Here is a 12,730-nt window from a genome sequence, read left to right as displayed (position 1 = left end):
GTGATACATCCCTGGTGGAGGTCTGCTGCTTGGCTGCCTTGCAGGGCATGCTGTTCCCAGGCCGGGACAGGAGACGCTGCTGCTGGTGTGTCTCCTGTATGAACCCCCCCCCCCCCCCCCCCCCCATCAGTCTGCACACTGTAGCTCCTCCTACTCGCATCCACCAAAAAGAAACAAAATAAGTTTGAGCTGATTTTTAGAATAATTTATATCACTGTAATAATAGTAAAATGACAACACTTTGGTGTGAAGGTTGCAGGATTTTGCATTGATGGCTTTTTTTTTTAAAGTATGAACAATCTCTTCTCTTCCATGTGTGGCCTCTCTTCTTCCTTTATTTCCTCTGTCTTCTCTCTTGTTACCCGTCGTAGTCTCTCTCTCTCTCTCTCTCGCTCTCTCTCTCACTCTCTCTCTCTCTCTCTCTCTCCTCTTCACCCTCCTCTCTCTCTCTCTCTCTCTCACTCTCTCTCTCCCCTCTTCACCCTCCTCTCTCTCTCTCTCTCTCTCTCTCTCACTCTCTCTCTCTCCTCTTCACCCTCCTCTCTCTCTCTCTCACTCTCTCTCTCCTCTTCACCCTCCTCTCTCACTCTCTCTCTCCTCTTCACCCTCCTCTCTCTCTCTCTCTCTCTCTCTCTCTCACTCTCTCTCTCCTCTTCACCCTCCTCTCTCTCTCTCTCGCTCTCTCTCTCTCTCTCTCTCTCTCTCTCTCTGCCCTTTTCTCTCTAAGCTGTTTGACCCCATTTGCCTCCTCCCTCTCCTCCTCGGATGCCCTTGGGCCTCTGGGTTTAGTGACTGTGACTCTCTGTAGTTCCTCAGCTGACCACTGTTATTCTGTCTGTGCAATGAGGTCATCACTGTGGTCATCCTGCTCAGTAGCGGCAGTACATCGTCACACACTTCTTCAGTAAAAATGTTATTTGTCTTGCAATAGTTATTAAATAAAAGCACTACAAGTTGAACTCATTGGTGAAAAACATCCCACTATTATTCTCTTTGACTCTGTTTCCTATTTCCTAAAAGGTTCACTACAGTGAGATGAGAGGCAGCAGGAAGAAAAAGCTCTTGTAGGCCTTCTACTCAAAACCAGAGGATCTGCCCGCCTTGGGGTGCGGTAGGTTTGGATCTTAATTGGCTGGTGATACACAGCTCGGCATCGCTCATATCAACCAGCACTCAAAGACATTTCAGCCAAAGAAGTCCAGATTGAGGACCGCGCAGAGATTACAGAAGAGCAATAAGTAATATTATTTTGAAAGACGGAAGATGTTGTGTTGTTTGTACAGTTTACTCTTTAAGCCAATCAATCAGAAGCTGCTTTGTTTTATATGTCTTGGCCCCAGGTTGTCTCCCCCTGAAACCAGCTGAAATATCAGTTTGCATTATACTGAATGTATATGCTTGGAATGTAACATTTGTGCGTATATTTTTACCTAATTTGTAATGAGAGATGTCTATACTTACATTCCAAAAATTTGGAAAAAATAACAGCATTGTTGCCGGGATGAAAGTTAATCTCATTATGGGTTACTTTAAAAAGTGCAAGTCATCATAAGGCTTTTTCATACAAAATAGTTGCATTTTAAAGTACAAGATTTTAAACATGATGATGAATGGAGGTAACAATTATTGTGCCTTTTGTCCGTACAGCAACATACGTTGGTAGCAACTATTATGCATCGTATTCTTTTATTTCTTACATTAACCTTTTAAAGTAGATGAAGAGCTATGCGCAAACATACAACTGACTGATTTTACTTCAACGTGACAGTATGGACTTATTTTTACATGCAAAGATGAGTGCCTACATTTCATTTTACATTTTCATTTATCCTGTGTGGAGGGGGCGTTTTATTCTTTACTCGCAAATGGGATGGGACCAGATCTTAACTTTTATTTATTAATGACAATCACGGATGAAAACTATGTATCACTCATTTCTAACAGCAATAAATGCACACAATCACAATGTACTATATGTTCTGCCTCTGTGTCTCAGCTCTGTCCTGCGTCTCTTTGAATTCCCCTGCACACTGTACTCCTCCTCCCCGTGCTGCAGGGTTCTGGGCGTCTAGCAGCACATTTCCCGAGCCCCCTCTCTTCATTAGAGTTTCATGAAGCGAGGCTGTGCGAGACCTCACCGGCACCCGGGCTCCCCGCTGTGTTGATGGCCCACGGGCGTCGCCGCGAGCAGGAGGACCTCGGCGACCTCCTCTCAGCTGCTGCGACGAGATGCCTGCAGCCAGCATCCTATCAAGCACAGCAGCCAGACAAAACCTCTGGTACCGGGCTGCACACACCGCTCAGGAGCAGGAGGAACGGTTTTAAAACCAGCCACGAGCAACAACAGCCGCACCAATTTAGGGATTGGAGAATTGGACTAGTTAAGATGTTGGCGTTCGGAGTAATACCCTGGGATTTATGGCTTTTAAGTCGGAGCGCGTGGGCTCTCAGCCTCTTAAATGAGAAATGAGTGAAATTAGAGGAAAACCCGCTCTCATGCAATACATTATCCCATGATATTTATATCATATGCTAAACAAATGCATTTGTTTAGCATTTGATGATTGACCGGATTAGAAACCTAAGATGTCAGCATTTAGAGTTGATGTCTGTTAACACTGGATTGTTTGAGAAATACTTAAAATAACACTATCTCCAGAGAAACAAACTTAACATCCCTTAACTGCCCAATGCAATACACAAATAATATCCGACACAATGTGTAAAGCACATGAAATAATTTGATGATTTGTCCAATTGTCTTGAGGACAGAGGGTACAGAGAACGTGGCAGACGATGACCTGCATATCCCTTCATCTAGTTATAATGTTGACTTAGGTATTCAATATTAATAACCCGCTGTCAAGGACACGGGAAGGACATCTCAATCTGACACCTATAGGCTCAGCATGAATATGTATAGGCAGCCAGACGCCTCAGAATTACCAAGTGAAATCACGGTTCACACGTGGGGACTAACGTGATGTGGCACATGCATTCTGATGAGCCGCAAATACAGCGGCTGATCGGTCTCAAAAGACTTGTTATAACTCAATATCCGACCTGAGACTGCTCAGCTGTGTGTGTGTGTGTGTGTGTGTGTGTGTGTGTGTGTGTGTGTGTGTGTGTGTGTGTGTGTGTGTGTGTGTGTGTGTGTGTGTGTGTGTGTGTGTGTGTGTGTGTGTGTGTGTGGCTCGAAGGGGTCTAATGGGCAACATAGTGTTTAACTGGTTACCAGCATAACACGTTGCTAGTGAGCACATTAACAGTCTCCACACTGACAGCAGGCCCGGTTGGTTGGTTTGTTGCTCACTTTGGCGCGATTTCTATGACACTCTGTCGGCATTAAATTAAAGTATGATAACATACGCATTTTTGTGAAAAAAGGGTATATAGTGCATGGCATCACAAAGATGGTTAACCAGTACACTGAGTTCTTAGAGAATGTTTGGATCATATCTTTTCATCCTTTCTGTGATATTTTTTCCGTTTCAAAGCATCATCGCTCATCATGAAATAGTCCCGAGGATTGTTATCATCACCATTATTGCTGTCGATATCTCGTTAGCAACTGTTAATCTGCTAATGCGTTTTAATAAAGTAGGGCTTTTCAGTCTGCTTCGTTGGAACCGAAAAGAAAGCAAATAAGGATTTTTCCCAAATGTTTTAGTATTCTGCTGTAGTATCAGTAAACACACACTAAATGTGTTGGCTACGGTCCCACAGCACCGAGAGTTGTTCCAACTTCTCTGTGATCAACCGTTTCGTGGTGAGTTTTTCATTTTTGAAAATGTTTGCCTCGTCATTACTCTCAGTAAGGATCTGGTTTTGACCGTGTGAGCGGCTCCCCATAGGGTCCACAATCCTTCAGGGACTCTGGGGTCCAGGTAAATCACAGGCACAGTGTGCTCTAGCTGGGCTGCTGCCCAGAGGCTGTGGGGCGACTGTGTTTTCCCAGAGCAGGCCGATATCAAAGCCCTCGATCCAGAAGAGCCTGAGGCTACCAACGGCCGACCGCTCTGATTGACAGAGCAGATGCAAAATTCATTTTGTGAGAGAGACCAATACACTATTATTAAGTTGGCCTTTTGTTGGTGTTTTGTTTGGCTTTGCGTCAGATACCTCTTAAATATTACAATTTTTTTTTATCATCAATCTTTCCACTGGAATTGTGAATCCCACAGTGGCAGCAGTAAAGTTTATGAAGAGTTCATATGGACTTATAAAGGCCAACACACCTCAGCCTGCCCTCCAAGAAACTACAACAATTACAGTGAAATTTCATCTTTGCTGCCATATTTAAACCGTTTGAAGTGTTTATTTTATAGCTTTTGCTCACTGCAACAGTAAAGAGTGATCTTCAGGATGTGTGTGTGACGCTCCCGTTCCTCTGTATGAATGTTTAAAGTCATCATATCAAGAGAAGAATGTCGTTGAAAAAAATAAACGCATAGAAAAACAAAATCAATGTTTTAGTTTTGTTTTATCTTAAAGGAACAGTGTGTAGGATTTAGGGGGGGGTTTTAAAGGGTGAAATTGAATATAATATTCATAACTATCTTTTCACTAATGAACAATCACTTAATGAGCCATTTACATCTTCTTCACTAAGTCCGCCATGTTGCACCGCCATGTTTCTGCAGTAGTCCAGAACGGACAAAGCAAACACTCTATTAGTCTATTCCAACCATTTATTTTAGCCAATATATCATTACTATTAACTATTTATTTAGCGTTTCGCCTATCCATTGCTTTCAGATAGCTCGTCTGCATGCTTGCTAATAATTCGAACACATTCTTCATTGCCTGATCATGCTCAGGTGTTTTAGCGGACACTACATATATTTTTTGTTATTGAATCGTTACTTTTAATTTGTCAAATCAGTTGAGCCAACCTTAATGGTGCCAGATGCCACTTGGGATCAGCAGAGGTAGCCTAACCCCTATAGGGCACAGATAGCCGTTTGGGAATCACTGATCCAGTATTCACGTCAGGATGTTGACTGAAAGTAAACAGTGTTCATGGTAATGAAGGAACCCAGTGCAACAATGTGGCTCAATGGTGTCATTTGAACAGTTTTTGGGAAACAGATGTCAGAGAGGCTGTAGTCGTACTCGTTCTGACGGGGGACAAAGCGGAGGCAGGTCCTGCTGTGGAAGGCCTTCATAGCGGAGTCCATCTTCTGCCTCTCCCAGCTGGTGAACTCACTGCTCACGGTGAAGGGGATCATCACCAAACCGTCGGGAGGCTTTCCTCCACAGGCGGTTCTGGGACCAGCAGGTCTCCTTCCATCAGGGTCTCATCGGTGCCGTTGTTGGAGGTCAGAATCCTGGTGGTGATGTCGACGGTGTCTGGGCCTTCTTCTCCTCCTTCCTACTGGAGAAGAAGTGCCTGAGAGAGGAGCAGCAGGAGCAGGCTGGCAGAGGGAGTCGTCTTCAGCGTCGATCTGGAGGCCGTGGAGCTGCTGTGGAGAGACTTCTTGAAGCTTGATGTTTGACTCAGTTCAGTTCAGGGTCTTTATACTCTCCTCTACAGGTGTGTCTGCAGGAGCATTAAGGGTTGGGGCCTCCACTGCTTGGGCTGAACAAACCTCTGAAGGGAGGACTTCACAGACCTATTTTTTAAACATAGCATCCAATCCCCTAAAAGTTGTTTTTTTTCTGCCTATTTGTTCTCTTTGTGGGCTACATTGCACCTCCTTAGCTACATTAAGCGCAGCTGGTTCTATTTTGCTTTCATTTACAAATGGCTTTTTAGCAACCTTTACCAAAGTCAATATGTTTAAAATTAAATGTGTGTGACCCAAATACAGTTTCCTCACTTTCCGATGACCTGCGTAATTAAAATCCCCTGTGCACATTTTATGACAAGCTGTTGAAGTTGTAGCAAAAGCTGCGTGTCCCTCTGTGAGGATGATAGACGGCTTATTGAAACTCTTGCATATGCAGAAGATGGTAATGGGTTCCTGTGGGACGAGTTGCTGTGGCCGTGTCTGAGACTGCTCTCTAGTCAAAAAAAGAATGCTAAATTGTATGAAACAGTCCAACCTATTGTACAAAAACCATCATGGCAATGCTACTAACATCTGTTTACTGATGCATGCATGCAAATTTATTTAGCATTTCCATTGAATCAGCTTTATATCAGTTTGATGCAACTGTAGCGTCTAATTTTTTCTAGTTTTTTTCTTTTCCTCGTGTTTTTGTCATTTAAAAAATGAATGGGGAAGGCCAGATGAATGTTATTCATTTCAGTTCAGCCCTTGAAAACAGCTTGATTCTGTAATACATTTTAAAACCCCATGATATGTTTGTTAATTGGTGTTCAACTAGGTACCTAGTATGTGCTATGTCCTCTTGTCTCACGAAAATATGGACTCTAATTTGTTAAATTTGATTATCGTATACAAACCTCCCTTGAATCCTGGCTTCATATAAAGTGTAAAGATGAATCGTGAAAAGAATGTGTGTTTTCTCTCAACCCCCCCCCCCCCCCCCCTCAATCTCATCAGCCACCGTGATTAAGGTTTGGCATTGGGGATTGTGCTGTCTTTTTGGAGAGATATTTCAGCTGCATTTCTGACACTCTGAAAGGAGAGGAAGATAAAGGAGGCGTCGGGGAAAAAACTCCTTCCCGTTGTGTGAGTCCTAGAGAGGGCCTTGAACCCTGCCATTCACGCCTTTCTCTCCATCAGCTGAGTCTAATTGCCAGAGAGGACAGGAGACCCCAGGCCCGATCGTTCCTTATCCTCTTTAGCGCTTTCAGGCGAGTGAAAGGCGAGCTTCTGCTTTTGATCTTTTCTCTGATTTGCTTTTTCTTCTCTGTCATCCCTACCATCCTCTCCTCAGGAGTGACACCAGCTCCTTTCACTGCCTGCCCCCGTCTCCATCTGCCCAAAATAATGACCAAGGCCCAGGCATTATTAAACAGAGGTGGAGAAGGGAGGTCAGCGCTGGGAGTGGGAGAGGGAGAGGGAGGTCTGGCTGGGGACTCCAAACTTGTCTAAGGAGGGGTGCCCCTATTCCAAATGTACTCCGTAGCCTCTCTGTGTTCCCCTAGATTCATCCCTTACAGTTTTCATGGCCTTAGCCTGGAGAAAGCCCATTCTTTACCAGACTACGGACGTGAAGGCTCGTCCTTTCCCAGAGGCGCTGCTACAATGAGACCCCAGGCTGCTTGAGACAATGGGGCCTGTGTGATCTCTCAGCCAGACTCAGGATGAGACGATGCCTTGCCTGCCAGTCCCATGGGAGGGTAGACCCAGTGGTCATTGTTGACAGCTAATGGACAGCATATTTCCACTGGCAGGCCCCCCTGCAGACTGTGTCATTTTAGGTTGCTTAATAACAACACTCAGGCCGGACCGACTGAGGAATTCTATCAAGACCAGCAGTTTGTTTGCAGATGAAAATCATTCCCCTTACAAATCTGAAAAGCTAACACTGGGGGGTGATTGGATGAATGCAGCCAGCGAGGGAAGACAGCATTCAGCGGGGGAAATTCAATATAACTTATGAAAAGAGAAACTGGTCATATGTCTGAAAAGAGCAGAATTAGAATCACTTCTTTCAGCAGGAACAATACAATTACAGACATTTGCTGTTCTTAAACCAGAGCAGAGACATCCTGATCACTATAGCCGTGGTCTTTCTGATCGCCGCTCTAGGTTCCCATATATACTGTATAATTAGGCTGAACTTATGTACGTTTCATATTGTAATTATTGATATTCATGAGCTCTTTCACTTACTTGTAATGCTGTTGAAGCCCCTGTTATGGATCCAAACAGTGAAGTGGACTGTGTTGTTGTCCTCGGCGCGCTTTTCAGACTGTTCATGGTAAACACTGAGGGGGGGTGGGCTGAAGAGGACATACGACAGGTCTGAAGGGCAAATATGTGGCCTCATTTCTATCATGCGTGGCCAAAATCCCAATAAAGCAGAACACTGCCATTCAAAGTTTTGCAATCAACATCAGCATGTATAAAATATAATTTGTTAGACTAATTGTATTAAGCATTGGTTGTAACTTTATATGACAATAACCAATAATGCAGACCCTAAGCGTCGGGCGTTGACCCTCATTTTCACATTCATGAAACATTTTAATGCTTTTGAAACTGGATTGAAAACTCTCTAAAAGTCTTAAATTGAAACTATAATAATTTAATAAAGCTTAGCGTGTTCACAATCTGACGTTGGCGTGGTAGCATGCTAACAATTGCTAGTTATCGCCAAAGCATATAATGGCACAATATGAAGAGTCAGAGGATCAACAAATTCATTACAATTTATCCTGTGGGGGGCATGAATGTGTGCCAAACACAGTTAGTACCTTAAAGGGTACAAATCTTCAAAAGGGCTTTGTTTTTTTAGATATCCAAGATCTCATCTAATCTTTCACCTATCGCTTGGATTTAGTTTAAATGTCCACTAATAGTGCGCTGCTATGTTTATGCCCTACACAAAGTAATTGTGAATATGAAAACGTTAATCATTTTCAAAACTAGATCATAGAAGGAAATTTCACACAGAGACCATTTAAAGAGAAGTTTACTTTTAATACGTATATCACAGTCTGTGGGCAAAGTTAAGGCCGTCACAGTGATTAAGAAATGTTTTAATAAAGGTTGTGCAACGTACGTAAAATGCATTTTTTCATGTTAACATTTAACAAAGTATGCAAAAATAAACAGTTTGTATTGCATTCATACTTTTGGAGGTACTTATATTAAAATTTGTACATGGAGCTCAAGATTTCAAAATGTTTTCCTTTACAATATCTAATATCAGCCCCGGTTCCCCCCAAAGCTGCGTTCTTTCCCCTCTGCTCTTCTCCCTGGACACCAACAGCTGCACCTCCAGTCACCAGTCCGTCAAGCTCCTGAAGTTCGTGGATGACACCACCCTCATTGGACTCATCTCTGGTGGGGATGAGTCCGCCAACAGGTGGGAGACTGACCATCTGGTGACCTGGTGCGGACTAAACAATTTAGAGCTCTAAAGACAGTGGAGATGGTTGTGGATTTCCGGAAGAACGCAGCCCCACCTGCCCCTATAACCCTGCGTGACTCCCCCGTCGACGCTGTGGAGTCCTTCCTCTTCCTGGGCTCCACCATAACCCAGGACCTCAAGTGGAACCTTTACATCAGCTCCATCACCAACAAGGCTCAGCAGAGGATGTACTTCCTGAGGCAGCTGAAGAAGTTCAACCTGCCAAAGGCAAAGATGGTGCACTTCTACACCGCCATCGTTGAGTCCATCCTCTGCTCCTCCATCACGGTCTGGTACGCTGCAGCCACCGCCAAGGACCAGGGCAGACTGCAGCGCACCATCCGCTCTGCTGAGAGGGTGATCGGCTGCAATCTGCCGTCCCTCCAGGACTTGTTCGCCTCCAGGACTCTGAGGCGGGCAAGAAAGATTGTAGCCGACCCCTCTCACCCTGGACACAACCCGTTTGGGTCCCTTCCCTCTGGCAGGAGTCTGCGGTCCATCAGGACCAGAACCTCACGCCACATGAACAGTTTCTTCCCCTCTGCAGTTGGGTTCATCAATAAAGCCCGGGACTCCGACTGACTCAGCCCCAGGACAATTTCTTACTTTTGCACATCTTTTCTCTTTTAATAAACACGTGACACATTTTTGACGTTTTGACTTCTTTTGACATACTGAACAATTATTTGTTTTGACATACTGCACTAGGAATTATCAACATATTATACTATAACATTTTATAACTTTTTTTGACATGTTTTGCTATGACTTTTTCAACTTTTTTTTAAACATTCAATACAATGACATATTTAAGAGTTTTAGTTTTAATCGACATAATTTAATATTATTTATACCTTTTTATGACTTTTTTGTCATGCTATGCTATGACATTTTATGACTAAATTGACATACTGTACAATGTCTTTTTATGATTTTATTTTAGATCCTATACTATGTCTTTTTTCTAACTTTTCTAACTTTTCTTTTTCTAACATTTTCCGATGTTCTGTGACATTTCTATGACTTTTTTCGTTCACAATACCATGACTTTTAACAACATACTATACTATGAATTTTCTTTTACTTTTTTCGATATTCTAAACTAAATCTTTTTAGATTTTTTTGACATACTATGCTATGACTTTTTTCAACATAGTATACTATGCCTTCTTTTACTTTTTTGGACAAACTATACCATGACTTTTTTGACATGACTTTTTTTTAACTTTTTGTGATATACTATAGTATACCTCATATCTATGACTTTTTTCGACTTACTATGCTATCACATTTTTGTTTACATTTTTCGATATTCTAAACTATATCTTTTTTACTTTTTTCGACATGCTATACTATGACTTTTTTTGCCAAACTATACTATGATTTTTTTTTTTTTGACATGCTATACTATGACTTTTTTCGACATACTATGACTTTGTTTTTTACTGTTTTTGACATACTTAATATAACTTTTTCTCGACATATTATACCAGGGGTCACTAATAGGTGGACCGCGGTCCGAGTCCGGTCCCGGACGCCGTTGTATCGGGACCTGGACCTAAAACTGAATTATTACATTTTCACAAAGCGTTTCGATTTTAACTGGTGCAGCTTTTCTTGCCTTTACGGCACTCGCTCAGCGGTCCAGGAAGCATACCGACCAATTACATGCGTTGTAAACCATCTCACGTGATGCTGTTAGCCAATCAAATATGAGTTTGGCCAGATCACATGACACAAACGGAGGAGACGTTTGTTTGACACACACAAGTATTCAAGTCAATTAAAGGACATTTTAAATCGGTTTAAAACTCTTTTTATGTTGTAAATCTATCGATAGTAGTCGCGGACAAATCAATACACTATTGATTAAAAAGATATTGCATTAGTAAGCCTATCAATATCCGCTACATACTGTATCACATACACAGTATCTAGTATGTGTAAGTGGAGCCCATTGTCCCTTCATTAGGTATGCCTAAATAAAGTAATAGTTATTGTATGATAGCATTAATAGTTAAAGAAAAAGAAACCAACCAACCAAACTAAAGAAAAGTAAGTATATATAAATTATACTATATTTACTTTCCTTCTACCGTTTCTTCATTATTTCTTTCTGGAGCACTGCCTTGGCTTTTTGTTTGCCAAAGTTTATATCTGTGATATCTTTCATCACAGTTGCTGTTTTGGCTATTGGATTTCATAGTTTGTGTCTTCCATACGTCATGATGAAGCAGGTTCATAACGGACAGTTATTGTACCAAAAAGTGATTGTCCTGCAGAAACTGACTGCGGTCTGTTCAGCTGTATCGCCCCGTTTATAGTTCATGACAATCCATACAATATTTAAGATATTTCAGTTTGTGCAACTTACCAACATCCAAAGAGCAGTACTTCTCGTGTTGCAAAAAAAAACACATACAAAATAATTCTGTGGAGTCGTTCTTAAGATTATCAAAAGGATATTTTAATTTCTACACAGCATATCTACATAGTCGATAACACGTTAGCCAACTGAACCCACTGGGATGCCCTGGAACCACCTCTCTGACTTTAGAAAGAGAGACTTTCTAGTCTTGTCAAAATGACTGTCAAGTGCTGGAGGCATTCAAGTGTTTATTTAATGTGCTGGCTGCTGAAGAAGAGAAAACAAAGTTGTATTTTTTTCTTTCTGTGTTTTTCCGTTTTCCCCCTTTATTGATTTTTTTTTTTTTTTATGTGTAGGAGTGAGAGGCTCAGGCTGGAGTGTGATGGATCCTGGAGTGCAAGGGGAGAAGAGGAGAAGAGGAGAGGGAGGGAGGGAGGGAGGGAGGGAAAGGGCAGAGTGTTAGGTCAGGCTGATAGAGATGTCAGCACTGCTTCAGTAATCTTGTGACGCCCAAGAGAGCGGCGGAATAAAAAAAAAAACAGGGAGGGGATCGGGACGGCTGAAAGACCTGCAGCTTGGTGACAGCAGAGGCAGAGACCACCCCAACAACAGCATCAGGGGATGCTGCGAGGGGAGGGCTAGGATGGGGGTGGGGGTGAGGAGTGAAGCCGGAGGGGGGAGCTGATCTTCAGTTACACATTATGGCTGATGGTTAACCCTCCTCCCCACAACAATGTGTTAGAAAGAGAGAGAGAGAGAGAGAGAGAGAGAGAGTGGTGAGCCAGTTACCAACGCAGTGGAGGATTTAAGCCTTGTCTACCTCATTTAACATCTCCATCAGGCTGGAGTTATTCACTGTGGTGCCGACTGTAACGTGCCTAATGAAAAACACCAGTACACACAGAGGTGGGGATGCCACAAGAGATCCCTCAAAATGACTGAAAATATTTCTTACACACTTTCCATTTCCCGAGCATCTGAATCTGGACATTTAAAATGTATTTCATCAGGTGAACAGTTTTTGTACAACATATACACATGTCTCCATGCTCTCCTAGTACACATCCACAATAAAGCTCTCATAAAGATTCAGTCTACCAACAGGAACAATGCCGTGTTGTGTATTAGGCTGTAAAAGTGGAGCTTTGGCGTTCTGTTTGAAGGGCGACCCCATTAATGAAATGTGATTCAGGCGATAGATGGATATCTGCAGTGAAATATCTCTCACTGCTCACTGGCTGCAGCCCAGACGTCGCCTTCTGCTCGCTCCTGCTGTAAAGCGTGATTTGCGGTGTTTGGCCTTTTGTCTGGGACAATTATGTTCACCATTAACAAGCTTTCTTCAGTTATTGTTCTCGGTAATCTGAG

The 12,730-nt window shown here is 42.7% G+C and overlaps 1 protein-coding gene across 2 annotated transcripts in view; it reads left to right on the top strand.

The window, feature by feature from the left end:
• LOC137887395 (multiple C2 and transmembrane domain-containing protein 2-like) overlaps positions 1-1,975 on the top strand; it is a 34,452-nt gene extending 32,477 nt beyond the window's left edge. For both annotated transcript variants that reach the window (XM_068730348.1, XM_068730347.1), the window contains one exon: positions 1,021-1,975. In XM_068730348.1, the coding sequence (XP_068586449.1) occupies positions 1,021-1,068 (48 nt within the window). In that variant the 3' untranslated portion in view covers positions 1,069-1,975. The remainder of the gene's footprint in view (positions 1-1,020) is intronic.
• The last annotated feature ends 10,755 nt before the right edge of the window (positions 1,976-12,730 follow it).

Source organism: Cebidichthys violaceus, unplaced genomic scaffold, assembly GCF_023349555.1.
Source record: "Cebidichthys violaceus isolate CVI_PGR_0920_01 unplaced genomic scaffold, fCebVio1.0.p SCAF_5, whole genome shotgun sequence".
Lineage (NCBI taxonomy): Eukaryota > Metazoa > Chordata > Actinopteri > Perciformes > Stichaeidae > Cebidichthys > Cebidichthys violaceus.
Note: the sequence above shows the minus strand (reverse complement) of the source record. Positions and strands in the feature narration are given on the sequence as shown.